This window comes from Elephantulus edwardii, unplaced genomic scaffold, assembly GCF_000299155.1.
Source record: "Elephantulus edwardii isolate Elephantulus edwardi_28Jun2011 unplaced genomic scaffold, EleEdw1.0 scaffold00148, whole genome shotgun sequence".
NCBI lineage: Eukaryota > Metazoa > Chordata > Mammalia > Macroscelidea > Macroscelididae > Elephantulus > Elephantulus edwardii.
The window spans coordinates 6,892,991-6,920,820 of NW_006399898.1; the positions used below are offsets into that span (position 1 = coordinate 6,892,991).

General features: G+C 53.4%; 1 protein-coding gene across 1 annotated transcript in view; it reads left to right on the forward strand.

Annotated features, from left to right (window-relative positions):
* Positions 1 to 37: 37 nt before the first annotated feature.
* Positions 38 to 27,830, forward strand: part of CUX2 (cut-like homeobox 2) — a 128,225-nt gene continuing 100,432 nt past the window's right edge. The window contains exons 1-6 of the mRNA XM_006894721.1: positions 38 to 77; positions 1,753 to 1,870; positions 2,040 to 2,121; positions 4,224 to 4,331; positions 4,619 to 4,693; positions 25,174 to 25,284. Coding sequence (XP_006894783.1) covers positions 38 to 77; positions 1,753 to 1,870; positions 2,040 to 2,121; positions 4,224 to 4,331; positions 4,619 to 4,693; positions 25,174 to 25,284 — 534 coding nt within the window. The remainder of the gene's footprint in view (positions 78 to 1,752; positions 1,871 to 2,039; positions 2,122 to 4,223; positions 4,332 to 4,618; positions 4,694 to 25,173; positions 25,285 to 27,830) is intronic.

A 27,830-nucleotide genomic window follows, 5' to 3' on the forward strand; every position in this document is an offset into this window, starting at 1 on the left:
CCTGCCCAGAACCAGGGCAGCTGTGTGGGTTCACACCATGCACGGCCTCGGGGGTCCTGCCCAGAACCAGGGCAGCTGTGCGGGTTCACACCGTGCACGGCCTCGGGGGTCCTGCCCAGAACCAGGGCAGCTGTGTGGGCTTATTTTATGGTGGTTTGTTTTGCTTTGGGTTTTGTTTTGGGGTCTTCTCCCCCTTTTTATTGAAAACTAAATGCAAAGAACTAAAAGTCATTTGGAGATGATGGTGGAGAACAGACTGGAAGGTCGGAAATGGAAGCTGGAAGCTGGTGGGTGCCCTGACCCCAATCCCAGAGCTCCGGGGAGCCCAACAAAACCTCAGGGAACAAGAAACTGCCCCCAAAGGGTCAAGGACTTGCTTGGGGGTATTGTCCAGTCCCAACTCACCCGTCCTGACCTTGCTCAAACCACTTGCACTGTCCGAACACCTATGAAACGAGATCCTCAGAGTGCCCACAGAGGTGCCCGGAACAGAACGTGGGCCTTAGTCAGCAGCTGAGGGATGTGAGGGGTTCATTCTGCCCACCAGCTTTTGACCTTGGAGAAATGGCCTTCGCTGTCCCTGGGCTTCAGGTTTCTAATTACACCGTCTCATGGTGTTCAGAGCCCTGCGCAGGCACGTGGGTAGGCACTTGGCTGTCGACTGGAAGCTGGCCATTCAAGCCGCCAGCTGGTTTGCAGGAACAAACTGAGCCGTCGGCTTCTGCGCAGAGTCATGACCCCAGAAACCGGGCGAGGCGGCTCTGCTTCGTCCCCAGGGCCACTGAGTCTGAGTCGATGGGCAGCTGAGGGTGTGGGTTTGCAGGACAGGACGGTGGTGTTTAGGGGCCTGTCTGTGGGCTGCTTAAGCGTGAGCTGCGGTTGGTTTTCCTCCTCTCTGCCTGGAGCAGGAGCCCTCGTGGTGTGACGGGTAAGGTGTACACTGTTAGCCAAAAGGTCAGTGGTTCCAACACAGCAGCGGCCTCTTGGAAGAAAGATGTAGCTTGTTCCCATGAAGATTACACCTTGGAAGCCGTAGAGGGCACTCCTGCTCTGTCCTGCACGGTCACTGCTGGTCAGAACCAAACTGGACAGCAGGGAGGTGGACGCCAGGAGCACTCCACACAGGGCCCCTGTTAGACATGTTTCACCAGCCCATCCTTCCACCCCAGACCCTTTCAGGTGCCCCCACAGAAGCTGGAGTCCCCTGGTGACACAGTGGGCAGGCGTTAAGCTAACCAGGAAGGTTGGCGGTGTGCAGCCTCCACCACTTCACAGGACAAGGATGAAGAAGGGTGAAACCACTTCTCCCTGGAGGCCCACGGCCCCAGGGACCCTGCAGGTCACTACGAGTCAGGCCCTCCTGATTCCAGCCAGGGCAGGGACCTCAGGACCAGCATTGCAGACATAGGAGGAAGGGGGTCCACCAGTCTTACTTTGAAGCTCAGAGGAGTGGGGGGCAGTGTTCTTTCTGGGGCTCAAAGCCTGTTCCTTGTGAACCCCCAGCCTGCCCTCCCTTCCTGCTTCCACAAAAGCCAGGGGCTATCATCCGCTTCACTGGCTCTCCACGCAGGGTGAAAAGAGACCCTTTGAAAGGACCGCAGCCCCCTGCAGCCTCGCTTCTCTCAGAGGGAGACCTAGGGCTGTCTCAAAGCGTGACTTGAACTGCCAGGTGATCTTTTAGCTGCTAGCTAGAGAGCGCTGGAGGCTGCTGACCCATAGACTGGGAGTTCACACCTGCTGCTAACTCCACAGTGTTCTCCCCCGTGAAGATCGGCAGTCTCAGAAACCAGATGGACCCGGTTGGAGGGCAGTGTGTTCTGTTTGGTTCTGACTTCTCCAGGAGGGAGTTTGGACCTTCCCTGCAGGCCAGGTGACCATTTCTTCAGACATGCCAGTGTCAGGAGAGCGAAAGGAGAGGTCTCTGAGGCCCTGGCTAATGTGTTCTCCGTGGCAATGCCTGTCTTTCTTCAGCCCATCTGAGGGGGCGAATGCAACAAAGGGTTGTGGCCACTGCCTCTCCTGGGCTGGGGTGCCCGCAGCGGCCGTGCCTACACCTGGGCCCCCCTGGTCCAGGGCCCACGGCTCCTGCTCTCCTCCTGCAAGAAGGCCAGTGGGCAGAGGGTGAGGGGAAGGCACGCAGCCCAAACCCCTCTTAGAACCTGCCGGCTCCCCTTTGGTGGGTGTAGGAGAGTGCTTAAAATGCTTAGAGGGAATAAACAGCTTTTAATGAAGTTACATTGCCACATAATGGGTATCATAAAACTGCCTTCATGCTACAGGGTCCCAGGATGGCATTTATTATCGACTGCGCCAGAATAGTCTTTGCAAAGCTCTGGCAGCTGCAGAGAGAAGAATGCAAAAGTCTCCTTAAATTACCTGATTGAAATAACCGGCGGAATGTTCCGCGGGGCCGCCGTGTGCCAGGGAAGCTGCCTTTGGGGTGGTCTGTCAGACGCGGTTTGCGATTCTGAAGAACACAGGAGTTTCATTGCAGCAAAACAGATGTTCATCTTGTCTCTCCATCGGCTGTTTGATGAGAAATTTATTGCTCTTCCGCTGGGCCGGAGCCCCTCTCGGCTGCCGAGTCTATTAGGCAAGCCAGCAGCTGGCGGCGAGCCAAGGTGAGGCTGTTTTGATGAAACCCATGGATAGCCTTGGTTTGAAGGCGCCAGCGATAATGTACCGGCGAGACGCTCCTGATTGGGCGATTGATTGGCCTGATTTGATTTATTGATCAATACCCTCAAATTTGGCGTCTGAGAAGCTGCACTAATCTTTAACTGTTGTGAACATCTCTACCTGCTGGAGAATTAGAACCTGATAAGGAATGTATGAAAGGCATCGGGGCTTATCTTAATCACACACCGGGCCCAGCGCCTGCCCGCGCCAGCCGGCCCCGCGCCCCGCGCCCCATCGCCAGGCAGGCCGGCGCAGATCTATAAATTGATGGGATTCAAAGCCTCCAGCATCGATTACCGTTATAACAAACAGTGGTGCACAGAATGTCTGATTATTTTTAGACAAAGATGCTGTTCTCTCATCAGCAGTTTTGCTGAGGCTGTCACTGTGTCAGATGTCTGCTGTTGATTGCAATTAGATGCAATACAAAACAAAATTAAACTATCTGTATCCTTAGTCTTATTTCCAGTTATTAAATCTCTCTCTTTGTCTGCCGTTTCCTCATGATATCTACAGCTGGACGGGATCTGTGGCTGGTGGCAGTGATCTCCTGGATAGAGTGGGGGTGGGGGGTGCAAACGCCTGCCTCCTCACAGGGCTCTGCCTGGTGGGGTGCCAGTAATGAGGTGGGGAGGTGTACGGGGGCGTGGGTGCACGTCTGTGTCTGAGCGTGCGTGCCAGATGTGTCAGGGCCATGACTGGGCCACGTGGAGGTGAAACTAATCCCCAGAACTCGCTAGAATGCCTCGGAACTACTTGGCCCCCCCGGTCCAGTCCCCACAAGGCAAGGCAGAAGCAGGAGGAGCCCCCACCCTAAGGGGGTCGGGGCCAGCACACAGCTAGGGCTCAGTGGGTTGGCACCACCGCTTGAGGGAATTAATTCCTCCAAACGGAGCCTGCACCTGAGACGCCTTCTGCACCAGATCGTACCTGAAGAGCCGGCTCCAGGTAATTGTGGGCATGGACAGATCAGGCCTTCCCTGTGACGGGCGGCCGGGCGGCCATACTGGGCAGGGGGCGGGCAGGCATCCTGAGATCACGGCTGATCTCGTCTCCCAGCCGTTAGCCCCAGCATCCTGATGTAGGAACGACTGTAAACATGGGAGCATGTTTGTGGGTGGCCGCGTCCCCCAAGTCATTGCGCAGTGGGACGGAGAAGGCTCAGGCGACAGCGTCACGGCTCCGGTTCCCAGGAGCCACCTCTGCTTGGAGGTGGCTAATTTTAGACAGGACTGACCCGGAACATTCCGAGAGGAGGGCGAGAGGCATCGCTGGCCATGGGGTCAGAATAGCCCGTCCTGAGGGGGACCGGCGATCGACCAGCAAGGCAAGAGCAGGATAGCTCCGCTCGGCTGCTCCCTGACCCCCGCTTGGCTCTGACGTCCCAGTGCCCACAAGGGCACACCCGGGGGGCCGGCGAGGAGACGCCAAGCTTCCTGAGGGCCAGGAGAGGTCAGCCCTGTCCAAGAGTAATCAGACCAGCATGCGCTGTTCATTGACCCCATGCCCTGCCACACGTTCCTGTGTGCACTTTACGCCTCCAGGCTGCCCAGCGGCCTTGGGAGTGTGATCTTAACTGCACTCACCCAGCGGAGGGCCAGGCTGGACCTCAGATCGTTAATGATCTCTCCGAGGCTGTGCAGCTGAGCATCGTAGAGGCTGGAAATCAAATTTGGGTTGGGGGTCCCCGTCTAGGCTCTGAGCCCCAGTGGTGCGTGCTGACTAAGAACTGATTGAGTGAATGGAGGATCCCTGAACTGGCAGTGGGCACTCACTTCAGCTCCTGCCTGGCCGGAGACGGGCAGGGCCAGGCCCTCTCTCCAGTGGGGAGACGAAACCAGAAGATTGACCCTTCCCAGCCTTTCCCAAGCCTGGCCTTGGGCATCTGGAAGGTCTCTGTGGACAGCTCTTTCTTCATCCACCTCCACCCCGCCTCTAGTGCCCTGAGCGAGGGGAGCGCTTTGAAGGCTCCAGCAGCTTCTTCGTGAGGAAACAGAAGGGTCTGAGCAATATGGTGGGTAGAGAGTGGCAGCAGTGGAGCCTCAGGGACAGGGCCGGTCTCCGACCACCATAACTCGCAGCTTTGTGCTTAAACCCTGAAGCTAGGTCGACCTGGGTTTAGATCCCGACAGTGCCCTCGGCTTGGCTCTGTGTGACCCAGGGCAAATTGCTGCACTTCTCCAAGCCTCACGTTTCCAATACGCAAAAAAGAGTGATACGAGTGCCTCCCTCCCAAAGTGGTTATGGCGAGGGGGCCACTCACATCAGCCACACACCAGTGCCTGACACAGCTGGGGTGGGGGTGTCTTTGCTGAGGACCTGTAACCAGTACAGGCTCTCCAGGTAGGGCCACACAGTGTCACAGAGCAAGTCCTTGGCAGGCTTGGCATCTTCCTTGTCGCCATTGTCTGGGCACTCCTTTCACGTCCCTGCTTAGCTTTCCTCTAAGCCAAGGTCGGCTGTGGGGAGAGGGGCGATCCCTCACATCTAGGGCAGTGGTGTGGCTGACGCCCTCCCCCGTCAGACACGTGCAGGGGCACAGAAGGGAAGGTCTGGGTTGACACCCATCATGGTCAGAGCAAAGCCTGGGACTCACCTTGTAACTGAGGGTCAGACATAGCCTCCGTGCCCATGAAGAAGGGTCACAGAACATGAGGAGCCCCCCCCCCTGCAGCTGCAAATTAGGAGGATGCGCTGATGTCCTGTTTAAAGTGGAACCGTCCACTAAATGCCCTGAAAGTGGCCAAGGTGTCGAACATGGTCTCTAGAATCCTGTGTGGGTGAAACACGGGGAAGGGAGGGAAGGTGTTTGCGTGTGTACTTGAAGATGAATGGAATGTCTTTGGAAGGACTCAGATTGATGGTAGGTAGTCTTGGAGAAAGGAGATTGGTTTCATGTTAAATCTTCTTTGTGATTTGTGCCGTTTTGATCGGATGTGCCTAGGACGTTAGCATTGCCAACCTTTTGCTGGTTTAGAATCTCTGTCTCATTGCTGTTGAATCACCTCAGAGAAGCTCCTCCAGCGGCTTTTTGGAGGAGGCTGTAAAGCGCACAGGAAGATGGCCCGCCTCACCCTCAGGGTTGCTGGTGGGTGTGAACCAGAGAGGCCCCACCTTGGGGCCAGCAGCACAGCCTGGCCTCTGCATGCCCGGTCTCACCTTCGAGTCCTGGAGTAATAGATGGAGAGCCATGGTTGGGGGGGAACACCTGGGGGCAGCCCTGGCTCTGCTGAACCTGGAGCCAGGATTGCAGGGGCCGCACCTGGGGCAGCCCTGGCTCTGCTGAACCTGGTGGGGTGACTTTAAATTAGCACCAGCAACCCACCACATCTGTGCTTACTCGTCTGATGTGGGGACAGCGTGGGGTGTGGTGGTGTCTTTACGGAGGTCGGGGGTGGCAGACCACACTGGGGATGCCCTAACAAAGGGGGACACAGAAATGTCTGTAGAATTCTTATGCAGTGCTTCAGGGGAAGCCTTTCCATTTTCTTATAAAAGCACCCCCCAGTGCTGCCAACAGAAACCCATGCCGGTGAGCCCAGCTTGCCTGTGCCAGCTCATTCCACAGGGCAGCACTCTGCACCAATGCCCTGGTGAGCCGAGCTGGTGCAGCTGTGCAGGGCAGGACCCCACAGGGCCTGGGGCCCGCGAGGCTCACTGCGGCCCTTTGTGCCGGGCAGAACCCCGTGGGGCCAGCGGCCTGCAGGACTGCCAGCCTCACTGTGGCCCTCGGTGCTGGCCCTGGTTTTTATAGTCACTGAGTTCCCCCAGTTTTCCAGTATTTTATAATGATATCTACAAGGTGGTGAACTGGCCTTAAACCCACTTGGTGGGTGTCCATCCTTCCTGGCCACCTGCCTCCCAGCGTCTTGCTCCTGGAGCCCCACCTCTTGACATCTGGCCTTGTGCAGCATGCTTGCTGCGTGAGGGACCCAGATCCACTCTCACGGAGATGTGAGGTGGGTGGCAGGTAGATACTGGCAGTGCCAAGCAGGAGGTTGTCCATGGTGCCAGGACTTGCCCGAGACCTTGTGATTTGTGGGTGACGATGCCAGGATGCGGTTCTAGGTGGAGATCGGGATGAACACGAGATGCAGGTCAGTCACAGACTCCCGATTCTACTCATTTCTTGCAGTATACTGAGCCTCCCTCCCTGTCAGTTTACACATCTGCAGAAATGGGCTTAGTGACAGCTGAGACCTGGAGATTCAGGAGATAATGATGTAAAGCCTTCAGCACTAGTGATCCATACACAGGCACCTCCACTGACAGTATTCTCACTGTGACTGCTGGCATTGGAATCAGTAGGATATTACATGGGGCCATGCTGCAAGAGCTCCCCGAATCAGAACCCTGGCTCCCCTTCCTATGGGGAAGGGCAGACGCTGAGGTTCCTGACTTCCCCGGCCGCCAGGTTTTGGCAGGCTTCTTGAGAGGCCCTGCATGGAGAAGGCTGTGTGTCACACTTCCCAACAGGCCTTCTCGCAGCGAGACTCTTAACTGGAGAAGGCATGCAGGCCATCTTTTCAACGAGGGGTTTTCAACACTTAAGGGTACTCGAGGCCTCTGCAAGCACTGCTGGTCCCTTTGGGGAGGCCTGGGTGACGCCCGGATCCTCCGTTCAGCTTGCTTGGCCCTGTTTTCCACAAATTCCCGGGTGATCTTCGTGTTCCAGGATCATACCTGGAATAGCAAGGCTCAGGTTTTTGTCCCTGCTTTTCACTCCCTCACTCACGCACATGTTGTCTTCTCAGTTAACAGTTGTACAAGTGAGCCTCCCGGTACCATCCTCCCTTCACCTTGCCCATCCATTCTGTGAGCCTGAACTTTAGGGAGCCCATTTCTCTCACATGCACACCCAGGATGGACTGTCTGATGGAGCCCTGGGAGGCTGAGGAGTAACGGAGATGACAAGCTGCTGGCTGATTCAGGAGTTCTTCGCACAGCAGAGAGCGCCCAGCCTTCCCTCCCTCCTTCTCCCTCCACCCTGTCTTCTTCCTCCTCCACCTTCTCTGCTCTTTAGTTCTGATGCTGTTGATATTCACTGTTGGTGATCTGTTTACTGGGTGGGACATCCATTCAGAAAAGTGCAGGAACCATAAAGGTGCAGCTCAGTGAATTGCCAAACCCTGTCAGACTATGGAACCAGTACCCAGACCAAGAGGTGGAATGTCCCAGCCACCCGAAGCTCCCCCGTCTCCCGCTCAGGTCCGTGCCCCACCAGGTTAGACTTTGCTCCTTCTGACTTGTAACAGCACCCATTCGTTTTGCCTGGGTTTGTGCCATCTGTGGAAGCCCCGCTGCCTGGGCTCATCTGCGTCTGAAGTCTTGCCGCTCGACGTTAGTTTATCAGATTTATCAATATTGTAGTGTTTTTGTTGTTGTTCATTCGTCCTTATTGCTGCACTATCCTCTTGCACTCGGTAAACAGATCACAAATTTATTTATCCATTTTATTGTTAATGGGCATTTGGATGATTTCCAGTTTGGGCCTGTTATGAATAGTGCTCTGTGAACCTTCTAGGCCCAGTGCCTCTCATGTTTTAATGTACTCATTAATCACCTGTCTGTTACTGTTTCTGTCGGCTCGGTTCTGATGCGTGGTGGCCATGCGTGTGTTGGGGTAAAGCTGCACTCTGCAGGGGTTTCAGGGCTGAGGTTTCAGAAGTAGAGGGCCAGGCCTTTCAAACCAAGACACCTTCATATGGATTTGAACCCCCAACCTTTGAATGGTCCACCGAGTGGAAACCATTGTCCCACCCAGTAGAAATACCTCATTGTGATAAATTTGTATTTTTCTAATAACTAATGAAATTGAACATCTTTTCATGTACTTTTTGGCCACTTGAGTATCTCTTTTTGGAGAAATATCTATTCAAGTGTTTTGTTCATTTTAAAAAATTAGCTGTTTGCATTTCTGTTGTTGAGGTGTAGGAATTCTCTATATTCTAGACATAAATCTGTATCAGGCACCTGGTTACCAAGGAGGGACCGGTCCTTGGAGAGGGATATCATGCTTAGTAGGGTGGAGGGACAGCGCAGGAGGGGAAGGCCCTTTATGAGGTGGATTGATTCAGTGACTGGGGTAATGGGGATGGGTGTATCGGAGTTTAGGGCTTTTGTACATAGAGTCGCTATGAGTCGCAAGCGACTCAACGACACGTAACAAAAACACTGTAGATATTCTCTTACTCTTTGATCAAGTCCTTTGGTGCACAAAAGTGTTTCATTTGTATAAAGTCCGGTTTACCTAGTGGGGATTTTTTTTCCCTTTTGTTGTTCATGCTTTTGATGTCATATTTGAGAATTTATTAGAGGGGGGAAATGATGAAAGATTACTTGTATATTTTTTCCCTAGTAGTTTTATGGGTTATTAATTCATTTGGAGTCAATTTTTATATATGGTGTGAGGTAGGGGTCCAATTTCATTCTTCTGCATGTGAAGAGCCAATTGTCCCAGCACCATTTATTGAAGAATCATTTGATTTCACTAACTTAACAATTGTTGTTGAGGGCTGGAGAGTGAAGAGAGATTCCCATTCCACGTGTTATACCCAACTTAAATGATGGTAGAGGAAGAATTGTCCTTCCTGTGACCTGCTCACTCACACTCCCTGCATGCACATCACTTGCCCTCCTTCAGGATGCCCTGCCTCTCTCTTCACGGCTGTGACTCAGCATCACCCTCCTGGCGGACACTCCGCACCTTCTCTCTCGCCCGTCCCCATGACACAGCCTGCTCAAACAAGGGCAGCCACCTAATGGTCATACTCCTTTGATATTGTTCTTGGTTTCTGTCTACAGAATCACTCCCTCATAACGAAACACCCCAGCTTTAATGAGTATGTGTGTAATGGATCCTGACATTGGATCCCACAACCCCAAAGTCTGCCCTCTCATCCTTGTGATGTTCCTTGCTCTCAATTTTCCGTGTCCTCTCTCCTGATCTCTGATCCCTTCCACTGCCCTCTCAGCAGGGCTCAGAAGTCCTCCAGATCCTATTAAACACAGCCCCAGCTCACAGGCCCTGCACAGCAGGAATCATGTTCACAAGGGGTGACTTTAGAAGTCGAGCATCCCTCCAGCCAAGAGGTCAGTAAGCCTGAAGCTGCCCACATGGCCTGAGCCTCAGCTCCTCCCCTCTGGCTTGGCCAGCTCTCAAGTCAAGAGGTATGGTCAGTTGTTAAGCCTTGAAGCCATCCACATGGTCTGAACCTCAGCTGCTGCCCCAGCCCACTTGTGATTAGCTCTTCTCATCTCTGGTAAAATCTGTCTTGCTGTCTCTCACTTCTGGGCCTTTGGACTTGTTGTTCCTGGTGCCTGGTACAAGCTTCCCTCTGTTTTCCAAGTGGGAGATGTGCCCATGGGGAGTGTGGTGGTTCCAGGGGTGAGATGAACGTGTCCTGTGCTTGTTCCCGGAGTGTGGAAATCAGGGCCAGGCCCCTGGTGATGATGATGATGATGACAGGATGCGGACGAGGAGAGCGTTGTCCTGGGCCTTCTCAGCGAGCACGTGTTTACCCTCCAGCAGCCCAGGACTGTATGAGGGGTCCACACATGTGAATCCACTGCCCAGGTTCCATAGTGAGGACACTGCAGAGGTGGGATTTGAACCTGGCCCCCTTGGCTGCAGTCCTCCAGCCTTTTCTCCTCTGCAGCATCCCACAGCACCCCTTTGCTTCATTCACCAAATAGTTGTTAAGGCCCCTGTGCTGGCACCCTGGGAGTGCCTGTGGTAGAGTACCCCCTGGTGTCTTCCTCAGCCAAGAACCACATCCATCCTGCTCAGCCCCTTACCCCACTGGGGGCCTTGACACCCCAGGAGCCCCATGCACAGAGGCTGTCTTCCACCTGGAGGGCGTGCTTCAGGGACCCAGGCCTCCCAAAGACCTTCCCAAGAGCAGGAAGGCCAGAAGGATTTCAGACTCATTGAGGTGCTGACAGCCCTTTCCCCAGCGCTCTTTCACAAACGGACAGTCAGCTTTTCTGGCAGCTGCGTGATTGGCAGGGGCACCGTTGCTCCGCTGTGTTCCCCGGTTTTCCTTTAGAATGTGGTAAATACCGATCGCCAGAACCCCAGCAGCTAAAGCTCTTGGGGTCTTCAACTTGTGAGAGCGGAGGAAGACACCAAGACCCCAGAGTTGAGCTGAGTGACTGAGCAGAGAGTGTGCAAAGGAGATTGGGCCTGGTGAGGGGACACGAGTTGGAAGGACGATGGATGGCTGGGGGCTCCCAGAGGAAGGGGGGGGGCCTCTCCTTCTACGTGCTCTTTGATCCTGCAGAAGTGTCCCCGCACAGCCGACTGCTGGCTGTTCCGAGGTGCCTTCCAGAGCAAAACAATCTGAAATAATTAGAACTTTACAAAATGTCTTTAAACATGCTGGTAATGGGGTAAGGAAACACTTGTGAAGTGTAATCAGTTATTAGCAGCTGATCAATTATCCTCATGGATAGCTGGTGGGGGGAGAGGAGAAGCAGTAATAAGGCCCTTGATTAACTAATTTGAATATCTTTGGAGAACAAATTCCGAAATTTCTTTCTATTTTTCTCCCCACCATTGTAACGGTCCCGCACATCTGCTGGGTGAAATGCAGGCTGCCAATGGTAATGAGTGCTGTGCTCTGAAGGGGCCCTTGTTCACGGTTGGAGGGGTGGGGGATCTGGGGCTGTAGAGTGTGGCCGGCGGGGTCCTGGACCCAGGTACCCAGCCCTGGCTGGAGGACAGGGTGTGCTGCGCTCAACGCCAGTCTCCCAGAGAGGTGGTGGGGCAGGAAGAAGCTGGCTCCAGAGCGCTGACTGGAGGACTCCCCAGTGCCAGCTGGGCCTGAGGCCAGGATGGAGTGGACTGTGCGGAAAACCCGTGTTGTGAACATGGATGCCCTTTCAAACTTTGCAGATGACCTCTTTCTAAAAGGCCGGGTGACCGGAGTGGACATGCCAGGAGGGGTCTCTGATTTTAGCTGTGATGAAGAGTGAGGTGCTGGAGCCAGTTTCCCTAGGTCAGTTCCGGTCCTCCCCCTCGGCTGAGTGGCCTTGGCCAGTGGACTAACCTCAGTGCCCGTGTGACAGGAGTTGGTGACGAGGCCGCTGCCTCCGGATTGTTGTAGCTCGGGGCCAGGCGCACGGAAGCGCGATGTAAACACAAATCCCTGCAACTAACAGGCTAGACCGAGTTTGCAAACTGGCACGCCAGGGTCCAAATGCCCCAGAAAATCTGTTTTGTTTGGCACACATTGCATTGTTAACAATTTTTGAATTTGTTGCCAGCAATTAAAAATTAAGAGATTTCTCATATTCAAAATCTAGCTTTTAGGGGAAGGGGGTAAAAGAACCACCAAAAGGCTTGTTCACACTTCCGTGGAAGCAGCTCCTGTAACCACACTAGGCCTCCAGCCCGGCGGCCCTCGCTGGCCAGATCCCACCCTGGACCTTTGTTCCTGTAGGCGGAGAGGGGTCCTCTGGAAACAGTCCAGCCTCCTCTCAGCTGCCCACACACCTGACACACGTGGCACGGGTGAGTGTGGAAACAAGGATCTGACTTGCTGGGGAGTTTCTAGAAGTCCTCGGTGCTCTGCTGGTCTTGGCTTGCAGAGGACCTCTGCCCTCAGATACCCTGGACCACCCGCCCCAGCTCCCCTTCCACACACAGTTGAAGGAAGTCCAGACACACCCCAACACCCCTACACCCCCACACACTGGGCCTGCAGCTGACTGACGCCCGCAGAGGTGTCCGTGTCCTGCTGCACCTGGAGCTGCGGCCACCAGCCCACTCCATCTTATCAGACAAGGCTGATTTTAGATTTTGTTTGAACCGATTCCAAAAACATGTCTGAAGCCACCTTTCAAACGCCTCTTCCCTCACCCACTGAACAACTTTCCCCTCCCTCTTCCTTAACTGTTCCGTCTCTTTAAAATGGCTTAACCAATTTGTGTTATTTTTAGAAAAATGCCTGGCATGTTGGCTGACAACCTGTATTCTGAGTTTCAACCTGATATGGGAAAGAGAGTTTATAAACCCCTGAGGGGGGAAGACACACGCAAAACGCTGCGTTAGATAAGAAATCGTTTGAGACTGGCCTGCTCAGTCCCAGCCAGCAGGTCACCAGGTGACATGAGGGTGGCATCTCAGAAAGAGGTGGGTGACGGGCACAGACTGGCCTTCCCCCGACATTGCACAGTATGCTGGATGCAGCATCCCTGTGGACGGAGAGCCCAGGAGGCAGGATGTGAACTGTGGGTCTGCCTCCATGCAGATCCTTGATCTGGAGTTGAACCTTCTGTGCACCCTCAGTTTTGTCGTCTGTGATATGGGCATGCTAGTAACCTCTACAGATCCAGTCCTTGCCATGAAGACTCGTGCCCAGGGAGCTTTCCATTAATGTCCATCAGCAAGGTTTCGTCCAGGGCACCGGAAAAGATGCCAGGGCTTGGAGAAGACAGCTAGTGTGACCTTGTACATGGCTCATGAACACAGCTGCCCTTCCCTCCTGGGCTCTGCTGAGATCTTGTTAAAGTCGGTGTTATTGAAGACGAGTGTCGATACCATAATTCCCCTCCCCCTTGTGCACATACAAGGGGTGCCCTGGTGTCACAAGGTCAAGTGCGTGGCTGCTAGTAGAAAGGCCAGTGGTTCAAGCCGTGCCCTTCTGCACCGAGCCGTGTTTGGGGCATGTCTGGCATGTCGTGCAGTCAGTATGAGTCAAGAGACGGTTTTCTGGGTTGTTTGGCTGAGTGTAGAGTTCAGAGATGGTTGTTGTTGTTGTTGTTGTGTGCCGTTGAGTTGCTTGTAACTCATAGCGACCCTGTGTACAAGAGCCCTAAACCCTGCTTTGTCCTGTGCCAACCTCACTATCTCATTACCCCAGTCATGGAATCAATCCATCTCACGGACGGTCTTCTTCTCCTGCACTGTCCCTCCACCCTCCCAAACAAGATGTCCCTCTCCAAGAACTGTTTCCTCCTTGCAACATGTCCAGAGTATGTTAGATGAAGCTTCAGAATCCTTGCCTCCAAGGAGCAGCCTGGTTTCACTCTCTCCAGGACAAACCTGTTTGTTCTCCTAGCAGTCCATGGTATGTTCCATACTCTTCTCCAGCACCACAGCTCAAAGGCGAGATGCTCAGGATGTGGTCAAAGGAGTCCCAACCCTTTGGTTGCCCTTGGTGCCATTTATGGGTAGCGCAACTTAACGTCTGCCCATCTTCTCTCCCGCTGAGTTAACGAGCATGTTCCCATCTTATAGACTAGGAAACTGAGGCTCCCAACTTGAGAATGGCAGAGGCCGGATTTGAGTCCAGCCTGGCACCAAGCCTCCTGCACCCAGTGCTGGGAAATGAGAGAAAGACATCTGATGAGTTGGGCAAGGAGAGAGGAAAGGGCCTCACCCGAGGATCGGCCAACCCGCTGTCCCTGCATGTCCCCGGAGCCAGTAAATACCAGAAACCCACATCTGTGTGCGTCGCTGCGCGTGACTGTGTGTGTGCGCCCCACCGTGTGCACGTCTACACACACATGGAGAAGAAAGCCGGAAGCAAGTGGCCTCCCCGTGGCTGGGCAGCACTGACCTTCTGTGCTCTGTGCAGCCTTCCCTGTCACTGCCCTGCTTCCTCTGATGAAAACGTGTCTCCTGAGCACAGGGCAGGCATTCGTCCCTCCTGGAGCGCAGAGTGTCTCCTCTGGAGCTCTGGGGAGTCTGTGCACTGCAGAGAGCTGCTTAGGGGCCTGGCTGGTGTGGGTGGGGAGGACCCCTCTTACAGCCAGAGTCCAGATCTGGGGTTCCCTCTCTCCCAGCCCACAAAGGGGCAGTGGGCGCTGCCCCTGTGTAGATGCCTCTCTCCTTCCCTGTCCTTCCAGCAGCACGCAGGCAGACGCGGTCCGGATGCAGGCTCAGGTAATTAGACTCAGCTCAGTGGGGATCCCACCATTAATGTTGATGTGCACATTTCACATAAACTATAGAAGAAGAAATACACATACAGTATAGATAGTTAAAAAGGTTCTGTTACCAGAGACCCAGTTCTCTCCTCCTCTTCCCCTCCTCTCCCTGTCCCTCCCTCTCTTTCTGCCTCAGTTTCCCTCCCTTCCCCACCTCTCGCCCTCTCCTCGCCTCACTGCCTCGTTCTCCTCCCTCTGCTGTGCTCTCCTCTCTGCCTTCCTCCTTTCTCTGGCTCTTCCCCCAAGTCTTCTCTCTCTCGCTCTATCTTTCTCTCTCGCCTCCTCCTCTCCCTTCCTAGCTCCCTCTTTCCCCACCCCTTCTTTCTCCCTCTCTCATTCTCATTCTTTCCTTTCTGGAAGTAACAATAACTGCGTATCAGGGCCTTGTGCCAAGCCCACTGACATCACGTCCGTTTCACAGTTCAATTCATCCTGGGTTTCCCAGGTCACAGACCTCAGAAACGCTGCCCTTCCTTCTCACCTGGAGTGGCCGGTGGCTGAGGACTGCTGGCCTTTGTGTTAGCTGCTTGGTGACATGTCCTGCTGTCCTACCTGGGCTCTGGTGGCATCTGAGGAGCAGAAGGCTCCTGGGCACTTGCCAGACGACCTTGCCTTAAGAAAATGCCTTTCAAACCAGTCCCAGGAGGGCCAGCTGTAGTGTGCAGGACGAAGTCAGACTGGCCGGCACTGGGGGGCTGGGGGGCGAGGAGCACCAACAAAACTGGGGTCATTTCATCGCACCTCTTACCCCTTCCTCCTCATCACTATTATCAAATAGTTCTGTGTTCAAGCGTGCAGAGCACACTGTCTACAGGCGTTTGGTTGGAAGTGTGTTTCGGGAGAGGGTGCATCGCTAAGTTTCTGCTCATTTTCCCAGAAGCCCCGGGTGGCATCTTGGCTGTCATTCAACAGATGGAGCGGCGAGGTGCTGGTGGCAAACCGCAGTCACCAGCAGACTGGTGGGCAGGCTGGGGTAGGGCCCAGACACAGAGAGGACACAGGCCGCGGTTGGAGGAGGGCAGAGCAGTGTTCGCCGTTCAGCTCTGCTCCTGTGAATGTGCTGAGCCTCATTCCCCGAGCTGAGGAGAGGGAGGGTATTGGGCTCCCTGAAGCCGAGCTGAGCCAGGCCCTGTTCCTGTCATGTGATTCGTAACCACCGCTGTGGCCCGGGCCGGTGCCTGGCACATAGGACGTGCTCGGTCCTCACTTGGTGGGTGAATTTTGACACCAAAGCATAGAGAAGTCCACAAAGGGGCTTCCTGGTCCAGCTCAGCCCGGTGGTCCAGACGCCTTCGCCCTGCAGAGGGTCCGAGGACCCTCTCCTCGGGCACCGGCCTGAAGCAGTCTGCGTGGTCGTGCGTGTGCCTGTGAGGACTCGGCATCTACAGTCGTAATCAAGGACAGAAGGAAGTGATCAGATGTGACTCCCGGTTTGCGGGGCTTGCCGGCGAGATAATTAGGCGTTTGATTGGCACCCTATCTCAAGGACGGCCACCGCCAGGTCCTGCTTGCTGCAGGAGCTGGCTCGTTTTCCTGCTTGATGCTTCCGGCCCTCCTGGGGGGCTGCCTCTGCTGTGTGAGGTGGGATGGGATGGGCGGGGGGCCTGGCTGGCAGCCCAGCTTGCTGTTATTAATGTATTTAGTCATTCAACTGAGATTGAGCTCCCAACTCCACGCCGGGCATCGGGGATACAAAAAGTGTCCCAAACGGGCTCTGCTTTTGGTGGCACTGCCACTGGGGTCAGGGCGGATGGCAATAAACAGCTATCAGAGTAATCGCTGGCGTGTGCGGTGGTAGCCAGTGCTACGGGCAGAAACACGTGGAGAGGGAGGAGGGGAGAGGCTCCTCTGAGCAGGTAGTGTTATAGTGAGGCCCACATGAGGCTGGACAGCTGGTAGGGTCTCGAGAACACAGCAGCAGGCATCAGAAGCAGCGTGCAAAGGCTCTGAGACAGGAGTGTACCAGGAGTGGTCAGCGGCCTGGGAGAAGCCAGCATGCGACTTGACCAGGTAGTGAGAGGAGAGAAGGAGGTGAGGGCAGAGGTAAGGGGGAAGAGGTGGTCAAATCAAATAGGCCTTGAAAGCAAGATGCACGTTTGAATGCATGGGAGTGATTGTCTGAAACACAATGTGAATGAAGAATAGCATGAAACACAATGTATACGGATTTTGTAAGCAAACCGATATCAAAGAAAATGTAAAAGTTAAAAAATAAATCGCTACACACTTTAGCTTGATGGTGATGGCGGTGGGAGGGACAGAATCTGGTGTAGGTTAAACAGATGCCCTCTGGCTGCTGGATGAGGCTGGGACCTGTCACCCAGACCAGCGTGGGGTGGTGGACCCTGCTTGGCTTGTTAATGAGACCTGTGCCCCACTGTCAGCCTGACCCTCAGATCAGGAAAATCCTCAACCTTGGGGTCTTCCCATTGGAAGTGGCTCTTCCCTGGCTCCTGGACCGCTGATGGGGCCAAGACCTCCCTCCATGCCCTGCTGTAGGTGGAGTGAGCACCTTTGCTCTGGGCATCCAGGTAATGCCAGGTTAGAGGCTAGTGCTAACCCTCCAGTCCCAACACTGAGACTCCCTGAGGGCCAAGACCCCAGACTTTACACCTAAATAGTGGCACCAAAGAAAGTGAAACAGTTTCTAGACTTGAACATCTCCATAGCTGATTGCTGTCCAATTGACATCAATCCTGATGACCCCACGCGGGTCAAACCAGAACTGAGAGATCACCAGGCCTTACTCCCAAGGCACCTCTGAGATCTTTGAGCACCTGGCTGAAAAGTGAGCACGTCAACAGTCACGTAACCCTAACCCCCAGGGCCTGCTCTCTTCTGGTGGGGTGGTTATGAGCTGGGACCAACTCGAAGCTCTCTCTCTCTCTCTCACACACACACACACACACACACACACACACACACGTTTTGAAGAGAGCACGTGGAGCAACTGGTGGATTCAAACTCTGTGCCTTTGGGTCGGCTGCACAGCTCTCCTTACCACTAGGCCACCAGAGCTCTCTCCGAATACCAGGTAGAAAATGATACTAGTGACCTTGACTCCCTCTGTAAATGTTTCCGGAGAGCTCTAGTGGCCCCGTGGTAAGAGGCTGTACTCTCAATCCAAAGCCATGCGATTCGAATCCACCAGCTGCTCTACAGGAGAAAGATGGGCCCTTTCCTTCCCTTAGGCTTACAGCCTCTGAAAACCCACTGGAGGGTCAGCTGTGGGTTGATTCCAGCTGGACAGTCCACAACAACAACACACAACCACAGCGTTTGTAGAGAAGGTGGTGCCCACGTAGCCCTGTTGTGGGAGCTCGGGGCAGCTGCTGTCGGGGGACTGTTAGTGCTGCACCTACGACACACGTGCTGATTGCTGGCGGCCTCCACACGCACCAGGTCTCCAAGCAGGCACCGTCCCCTGTGACGGACGCTGTGCCGGCACAGGCAGCCCATTACTTGGTCCAGCTGGTGGAGCGCCAGGAGCAGGGAGGTATCTGCTCCTCGGGTCGGCTGACTGAGAACACTCATATGCACACCCCGGCCCCGGCCTCGGATAATTGGCCCGATACATCTTTGGCATCTGAAATTTGCATACGGCACGGCGAGTGATGGATGGCCCTGGTAACCCGGGCTGTCTCCCGGCTGCAGCTCAGTTATCCATCTCCAAGGGCCACAAAATCATCTGTCTTGTCTCCGTGCTCGTGGCAGGCCAGCGTGTGCCCTCCCGTAACAGGTCATCCCCCAGTGCCCACCCTCTGTGGTCCCCCCGAGGACGATACTTCCACCATCCCCCAGGGCAGACGGATCAAGTACCTGTGCTCTGAGCATCCAGAGACCCTCCCCTTGAGGTCTGCCTGGGGCTGGAACGAGGATGCACCAGGGTCCCACTGTCTCCTGTAACAGAGAACGTCCCGTCTCTTCTCATCCCACAGAGATGACAGCCCTCCCATCTCTGTTTAGATCTACTGACGAACTCATCCCACGAATGTTTGTTGAGCGCCTGGGGAAACTCCATCGCCGTCAATCCCAATACGCAACCTGCCATGTCCTGAGGAGGCACTGAGAGTTCACTGCTAGAATTCACATCTTCCTGCAGAAGACTCACATCAGTGTGCCTCATGTGCAGCCACCACCCATCTGTCTGTGGAGGCTTGCGGGCTGTGATGCTGAACCAATTCAGCAGGACTTCCAGACTCAGGCAGACTAGGAGTTAAGGCAGCCGGTGCAAACTGGGTCACAGCGGCCTAGTCTGCAGTTCATCAGGGGTCTGGCGCAGGCCCTGGCAGGTGGAAAGCCATGGGGTAGGGACCAGTTTTACCGCCCCTGAGAGCAGCACTTTTACAGGTTAGAGACTCTTGGGCCTGGAGGTAGGAGAGGGCGAGAAAGTCCAGGTTGCCTTGTCCTCATGGAGCTTGTTCCTGGCCAGTGAGTGGAGAGTGTATAGTGTGAGTGATAATAGTGCATGTAAGGGAAGGAAACACAGCAAGAGCAGGAGAACCTGTCAGAGGCAGCGGCAGCAGTCCCACTCCTACTGAGGATACCTGCCTCCTTCATCTGGCCGACGGGTGCTCCCACCCTGGGGACTCTTTCTCAGTCAGTAAGTCACTCTGTGCACTGTGTCCCTGACAGTTCGTCTGTCCCTCTCCTGGCCAACACTGTCCTTGAGACACTGTCCTTGGGACTATGAGCGGCTCCAGCACCTAGCGTAGTAGCTGCCCTGGAATTTGGGGTCAGTGGTTATGGGGATGACTGCTGGGATGAGGGTGATTGCAGTTAGTGAGATCGCGAGTGAATGGCTAGTTGGCTGGATGTTGGAAGTGTAAATGGACGGAAGATGGGTCACCCGGTGGATTGGTGGGGTAGATGTGTGGGTATGAGATTGCACGAGGAGGAAGATGGATGGTTGTTTTGGTACCTGGATGAATGGCTATTGACTGAAGGGCTTCCAGCCTGGGTGAGACCTTAGTAAGTCCTGGCACTGCTTTCACTGCTTGGGGACCATGCAGTGGTATAGTTAGAAGAGGTGGGTGAGATCCACACCTCCTCACTCCGTCGGCTTTGGTTCCCACCCTGTTCTATCTGTATAGAGATATGAAGAGTTTCATTTGCCTCCAGGTCTGGCTCTGCCCCCTCTACCTGGATTCCTTATGCCCTACCTTGTTTGCTTTGGATTCTAAGCTTCTGGGGATGCAGGTGTGCTTATGTAATTACTGCCCTTCCTCGTACCTATTGCCAGCACATGCAGTCTGTGGTGGGAGGGCAGGTGGATGGATGGGTTAGGTGGGCAAATGAGTGTTTTGTGGATATAATGGATCAATGGATATTCAAGATAGTGTCTCCCTGAAAGAGTTCGTCTTCACAATATCTCTTCACTCCTGAAGTCCTCAGTTCCTTAGCCCTGCCCCTCAACAATCGCTGCATCGTTTGTAGACGCTCGGCTTAAGGTAGAATGTTGAGTCCAGGGCTGAAGCGAGAGCGTGCTGAGGGGGGAACTTGCATGACCCTTCAGGATGGCATGCGTGCTTCCCCTGTGGGAACACGGCCTCTAGCCCACCACTTGAACATGGTCTTTGATACTAGGATCGTAACACTAGTCACCTCTCAAGGAACTGACTGGTATCAGAAATGTTCTGTATCTTGATCTGACTGGCAGCTGCACAGGGGTAAAAATTCACCGAGCTTAAAATTGCAAGTAAACCTTTATATCTCAACCAACCAGGGGCTAAAAGAAGTCATATGAAGGCCAAATGCTAAGTAAGTGTATGGGCCATGGCAGCATTTCTGCAGAGGGCCACCTGTGCTGGGCATTGAAGGACCGCATGGTCCTGGAGGCTCCTTCTGGCCCAGACGTCCCAAGGTGCCTGGGAGTCTCCGGCCCAGGAGCCCCACCATGCTGGTGTCTGGGTGAGTGTCCCCTGCTCCTCACCCAGCTTCCTTCTGTGGCACCCTGGTCCCCATACCGCTCCATTCCCGCCTGCTTCCTCTGTGGGCACTGGCCCAAGCCTCAGCTGCATCTATCATCTGCTTCAAGCTCATTAAAATTATTTCTTTTTAGTTGCAAATGGGCTGTTTATGATGATCATTATTTGAATGCCCTGCGCTGGGCTCCGGGCTGTCTGTCTGCTGCTGACGGCTGGTTAATCAGCTGAGTCTCCTCCCGACCGACCCAGCCGGCCGGAGTCTAGGGCTGTGTTAATCATGGCTCCCCAGGGGCTGGGCCAGACCAGGGTGGGAGGGGAGACTGATTTCACCCAGGCTAGCAAAGCAGAGGCCCTCTTAGCTGTGTTTGTGGAAGTTTAGACCTCCTGGTTCATGTCTAGGACATTTCTCTGTGCCTTCAAAAGAACTATGGGGCCATGAAATTTTCATCACAACAAAAGATGTTTGTTTTGAAGGATAGTGGGAAACACAATATATATGAACTTTGTAAGCAAACCAATATAAAAGAAATTTTTAAAAAATTAAGAAACAAACCCGAAAAGGGTATTTGTTTTAAAACACTGCTGTTGATGTTAGAACTGGCCCTTGTGTTTTGGTATGTTGGGGTTTTTCAGTTTGGATGGGAGTGGGTTTTTTATGCCCTTGCTTGAGAAAGCTAAACTTGGCAAGACTTTGTCAGTCTTCACTTTTTAACATTTATTGACTTCTTCGGAGTGTTTTACTGACCTGAGCAACCCACAGACCTCTCAGCAGTTTCTCTGCTTGATGTGTTACATAGTCCACTATTTAAGTAGATTCCAGCCAGTGGGGAAGCGAGGCAGAAGCCAGGTAAGTGAAAGGCATTAAAAAGTTGCCTTTCTAATTCCACAAGGACGTAAGCCACACCTAAATTATTAGATTTGATGGTAATTTATTTCTTATCTCCAGCTTGAATCACCTTACGGACACTTTAATGTGTTACATGAGATGATCTAGGATGGTGCTTAGCATAGTGCCTGGAATACGGTAAGCACTTGATAGATGCTACTTGTAATTATTATCTCATGACTTTTTATCATGATAAGTACATACATAACAACACATAATTTTGCTATTTTAATTCCCGCTGCTGCTACTACTATGAGGAGAAAGCAGAGCGTGTTTACCCGGTGCTGCATTTTTTTGGCAAATAGCACGCCCAAGTAGATAGACGTCATGACTCCATGGATAATGTGTGGCACAACACACTTGCAAAAATAGCTCGGGGTTGCACAGTTAGCAAAAACACCTGTAACACGCATGTTATTTGCACAGAGCCCAGTAAATGCGGTGCAAATTCAGACTTGAAGCGTGAACATAGACTTGGGAAAAGTCAAGATGGGGAAAAGTTGGTCTCCTGCTTCTAAGGACTGAGAAGGCAAGGCCCGCTGGACACCAGGAACTGGCCTTGGAGTGATGCCAGGGTTCGACTTGCCTCTGCTCCACCTGCAGCATGGGCACAGCAGAGTCCATCTGTCAGCTCTGTCCCTGCCAGCAGCCTGGGTTATTCCAGTGGTGGGGGGTCAGGTCAGCCCTAAGGCATGCTTCCCTGGTCACTGGGGCAGTACATGAGGCAGTGGAACACTGCTCCCCTCACCTCTCTAAGACTGGGTTTGATCTTTCATATGAAGAGTCCGTGTCCAGCCCCTAGTAGGCTTACTGGTTGTGGGGTCAGCCTGGGTAGAGTATCCCAGTGACAGACACTGCACATCAGGCACGTGGTACTCCAGACACGAGTGATGTCAGGTCTCCTGATGGAATGTAAAAACAGGAGAATCTCATCCTGATCATCCAGATAGACGAGAGACTGGAGGCACTGGCTACAGCTCAGGCAACCGCTGCGCTCCAGCTCCTTCTCTCCTGCAAGTGAGGTTCTGTCTACCTGAACGCCTCGATTGATTGGTTCTTGTCTACCTTTGATCACATCTATTGCTGCTAACTCACATCTCTCCCCCTCCCCAGTCACTCAATATTTAGTTGTGGTCGATTGTGGTTTCTTTATTAGAAACTGCGATGATTTTTTACATGATGATGAAGCAGAAGTCTCCCTTTTATTTTCCTTCTGTCAGCTTGACAGTATGTCAGGAACTCTTTCTCTCTCCCCTCTTTCATATCACTTTCTCCCTCCTTGCTTGAAACCCCCATGGAGAGTTTGGGCTGAGTCCATGCACGACAGGTAACAGAAGTGGTTTGTGCTTGACTGCTGTCTGGAAGGTTGTGTTTGGCCCCATCCAGAGGCACGGTGGAGAAAGGCCTGGCAGTGTGCTTCCCTGCGGATTTCACCCGAGAGAGCCCTGTGGAGCGCGGCTCTGCTCTGTAGCGCGTGGGGCCACCCTGAAGCAGAGCTGACTGCATGGCAACTAGTCTAGCAGAACTATGTGCCCTGGACTCGGCCCAGAATTAACTTCAGCACCTTGGACAGCGCACTGACTTCCGTTTCCTTACCTTCCCCTGTTCAGATCCTCTAGTAAAGTTACAGCCCCTGAAAACCAGCTGGGCGGTCAACTGAGTCCGATTCAACTCAACAACAATGAGTTAAGAGTTTGCTCTCTTTCTTTCTCTCCCACCTTCTCTGTCTCTCTCCTCTCTGTTTTTCTCCTCCCCCTGCTCTCTTTCTCTGCCTCCCCCCTTTTTCCTTCCCCCTCTCTTTCTTCCTTCTTCCCTCTCTCTCCCTCTCTTCTCTCTCTTCCCCTTCCTACCTCCTTTCTCTCTCCCTCCGTCTCTGTCCCCTTCTCTTTCTCTCTTCTTCCTTTTCTTTCTCCTTCCCCTCTCTCCCCCTCCCTTCCTCCTTTCTCCTTCCTTCTCTCTCCTTCCTCCTCTTTATTTCCCTCCCTGTCACTCTCCCTATCACTCTGTCCCTGTCTTTCTCTTCTTCCTTCTCGCTCTCTTTCTCTCTCCTCTCTCTCTCCTTCCTTCTCTCTCTCGCCTTCTCCTCTCCCTCTCTCTCCCTCCCTCTCTTATTGCTGTCAAGTTAGAAACATCTCATAGCTGACCCTGTATTGAATTTGCAGAGCAGTAAATAGCATGGAAGGAGATTCAGACTGCCAGAGAGGTACAACCTTTGGGTTAGAAGCACAACACCCTATGGGCCAGACCACCTGAGCTCCCTTTACGCCTCAGCCTTTGTCCTTCTGGACCCACAAGTCTCTAGTTCCCCTCTGATTTCTCCAGAAGCCTCCTTGGGCCACAGACTCTCATGCGGGTTTAGAGCAGACTCTAGAGTCTCCGAGTGATAGGAGGTCTGTGTTATGGTGAACTTCTCTTGAGCAGATTTACTGGCTGGCTTGCAGACGTGATATAAGGCAATTACCAGGCATTTTGTCTCTTAGAGGGGAAAGGATCTGCAGTGGGTTAATAGTCCTTTTATTTCATTATCTAATGGTAGAAGTGTTTCATTGTGTGTGCGAGATGAATGTGTATTAGTGGTGACAAATGGGGTCTTTCCACACGGTGCCGGGCTTCATCATACATATGTTAGATTAAAGAGTTCACCGTGGAAATACACTCCCGCATCTGCGTGTGTGTTTTTAATAAATCTGATTGCAGAAATTTATTGCATCACCGGATTTAGGAAATTATGGTGCTTGATTGCTGCAGATATAATCGGGTGATATATACAGAAATGCCGCCTGAGTTATGGTCGGGTGGGGGGCCCATCCGGTACGGTGCAGGAACGCAGTAGACCACATAAACAGAGCGAATCTTGAATTATGCAAATGAAATCCTTGACAACTAATGGTGAATTGTGCTTCCCTTGTGCAAGTGCCTCCATTAAAGTGAGGAAAGCAGAGAAAGGTGATCAAATATCCATGCGCGACCAGCAGACGTTGTGATGCGCTACCCCCCTCGCCCGTGCGTCCTGGGAAAGCCGCTCCACTGCCAGCATTGCACACAGGCAGGCAGGACGTCCTCCCGTCGGCTTCTCCTGAACCCAGGAATCCCCAAGAACTAGTTCTTTCCCTTGCAGTGAACCGTAAATGATTGGCTACAGAATACATACAAGGTCAGCATGCTCCTTATTGGCACCTTCATTTCTCCAAAATCCAGGAATTAAAAAGCCATCCATATCTGAAAAGGCGTATTTATGAACGCTTCCGTGTGTGCGAGTCCTCGTTGGAACGGTTCCCACCCCTGATATATGAAGTCTGTCAGCCGCACTTCCTTACACTATAATGTGCCCATACAATATGCCACACTTGACTGTTTTGACACGGTTTGGAGATGTTTTCTACAGTTACTGACAAGCTTATGCCATTACTCCTTTTGGAAATTTAAGAGGTGGGGCAGGGAGGTAGGGAGGAAGTGGGACGAAGAAAAAAAACAGCAGCTCCCCCCAACTTGATGGGAAATTATTGATCTGGCCTGGCTTCCAACGGGCAGAAAAAGCCTGCCCTGGATTTTTTTTTTCCCTAGTTGCATCCCCCATTTTGTAAATTATTCATCTGTGCCAGGAGTCAATATTCTGTCTTTTCTCAGCTTTGTAAGTTAAGAAAACTTGTTGGGAATGCTGTTTTGTGTGATGATTAAAAAGGAAAAGGAGGGGGAAATCTTTTCCTTTTTTTTTTCCTCTCTCTCTTTTTCCCTTTATTATTCCAGAAGGAGCTTAACTCCGTCGCCTCGGAGCTGTCTGCACGCCAGGAGGAGAGTGAACATTCTCATAAACATTTAATTGAACTCCGCCGGGAATTTAAGAAAAATGTACCTGAGGTACGGTGTGTCTGCTCTTCTAGAATTAACTCGGTCGGCATGCAGCCTTCTCTCTGTTCAGACGGGGTTGAGAACTGTAAACAGCAGTGACTTACAAGAAAAGAAGCTCATTAGCGCCATGCAGGGACACAGCCCCCTCCTCATTGCCCCCACGTGGGGTCACAGCCCCCCACCTCTGCAGTCCTCGGGGTAGCAGTGCCCAGTGGTGCCGGTCCCCACATGGAGCCGACGCTGTAAAAACAGTTGTTTTGAGGGCTGCATGCAGCACCTGCCTCCTAGTTCCTCTGTAGAACAGATGCCTAGCCCTGACGGCAGAAGCAGTTGGTCACAGTCGTTGGTTTTACTTTGCCTTGCTGTTGCCTTCCCTCAGTGTCTCCTAGACTGCCTGCCGCCCCGTGCCCACACCCCAGACCTTGGTTTGGGTTTTTTTCCCTCCTTTGCCTCCTTGCAATGCCAGTCACTGGTTTTGTCCTTCTGGGGTGCTGTAAGAGAGTGCTCAGTGGCCCTGACATCCCCAAGGAAGAGTCTCTCAGGACACACCTCTGTTCTTTCGCGGGGGATGTGTGAGGGCCCTGCTGCTGGCTCGGATGTACAAAGGGCCAGGAAGACACCAAACCCTCGTGCGTCCAGAGAACTCGAGCAGGGATCTTGAACTATGAGAACTGGCCCTCATCAGGGCGCTGAGCCCTCCCCTGCCCTGGAGCCAGCTGTGTTTCCCAGGATCAGCAGTGTTAGTGTTTAAGCTCGGTACTTACCTGTTCGAGTGCCCTAGACTGGGGAGGAGATGAGGTGGGACAGGAGCTGGCAACTCCTCCCACCTGGTCCACGTCCCGGAACCACCTAGCTCCTGTTGCCACCTTGCTGATGGAGGAAGGCGGGTGCATGGAAAGATGGAGACAGTCCTAGACGGAAATCGTGGCACAGGAGCCCACGAGGGGCTGTGTCTGTGAGCTGGGACATCCTTCTCATGCAGGAAGTGTTGGTTCTTCACGGCAGGAGGATAGGATCTACCTGGAGCTTGTCCGCAGAGTAAGTGTGGGATTCTGTGTAAGCATAGCGTCTAGTGTGAGTGTAGGATTCCCGTGTGAGGACAGGATTTACCTGGAGCTTGTCCGCAGAGTGAGTGTGGGACACCCGTATGAGGGCTTAGGGAGGGAGCACTTGGGGAAGAGGTTGATCTGACCTGGAAGTGTGTCCCATGTCCCCACCTCAGAAGGATTGGTCAGGCCTTCATTGGGCGTGGAGCCAGGCAGGCATGTGTGAGCCTGGGCGTCTCCTTCCCTTAGAGCAGTGCACACCTTGGCCTCTACATGGGTTTCCCCCAGAGTGTGGGGACCAGCAGCCTTTAGGAGGCAGAGCCGTGGTGACCTCACATCACGATGGCCCCACAGCCCCTGACTCTGCCCTGTCTGGTCTGGACGGGCTCCCTTCACATCCCCTTCCCCCAGCACAGTGGACTCCCCACCCCAAGGCCACGTGGGAACCCCCAGGTGATGAGGGAAATCCAGACCAGGTTTTCAGCCTCTTGGTTCAGCTTACATAATTTTAATATCACATAATTATGCAATTATGTAATTAGGAGGCATAAGCTTCCATTCCTATTATAGTCATGCCTCCAAAAAGTCTCACTTTTGGAAGTTAACTTCTAATGGAGAGCGTCATACCCGAGCTCTATTTAAGAACGTCCCGCGGCTGGTGCCCAGGTCGCCACCCGTGCGTGACTCGGCTCAGCTTTCCTCGGGGTTAAGCAGACGGGTGCCTGGGCAGCTGCAAGTGACCAGCCTTGACCCCTAGCCCCTGCAGCCCCCAGGACCTTCAAGTAGGACTCCCTGACAGGCCCCTGAGCACTTGTGAGCAGAGCCCATCAGGCTCACTGGTCCCCTGCCTTCAGGTGTCCACTGTCCCACTCGCTTTGGCCTCCACCAGAGCCACCGTCCTCTGGAGCCTCCGTCTCGCCTTCTGTGAAGTCACAGACTGGACACGGTGCTTCCAGCATTCCTCGCACTTATTTTCTGAGCCGAGGTTGGAGTCTTCTTAGTGACAGGCTTCACTTGGTTAGGAAAGTCTTGAAACTTTACATTCACATCTCATTTCATGGGAAAAATTCCGATTTCTGATTTCCTTGACCAGATTGGTAGGTCTTACTGCACAGAGACTCCGTCGTCAGCTAGGATTTGATGTCTGCCACCCCCCTTTAGATAGCGGGTGCCCTTCCGGGACCTGGACATCTCCTCCTCACGATCCTGCCCTCCCGCGCGGGGCCAGCCCCTTACCTCACAGGTCCCCTCTGTTGTTGGGCTGTGCCCCCCAGTTCCTTGTGATCAACTTCTGGGGGACACACACTGCTCACGATCCATCCCAGCATCCTCTTGGTTCCAAAGAAGCCTTGCAGGACAGAGTTCCAGGAGAAAGGGCCCCCAGAATTGAAAAGATGGATTTTGTTCACACAACCTGTTTTCACTGTTGGGAAATTCTTCTGCCCCTCGGCCCCTCCTGCTTCTGCCCATGCCCCTCCACCCACCGCTTCTCTGGCCCCCTCTCCTCCC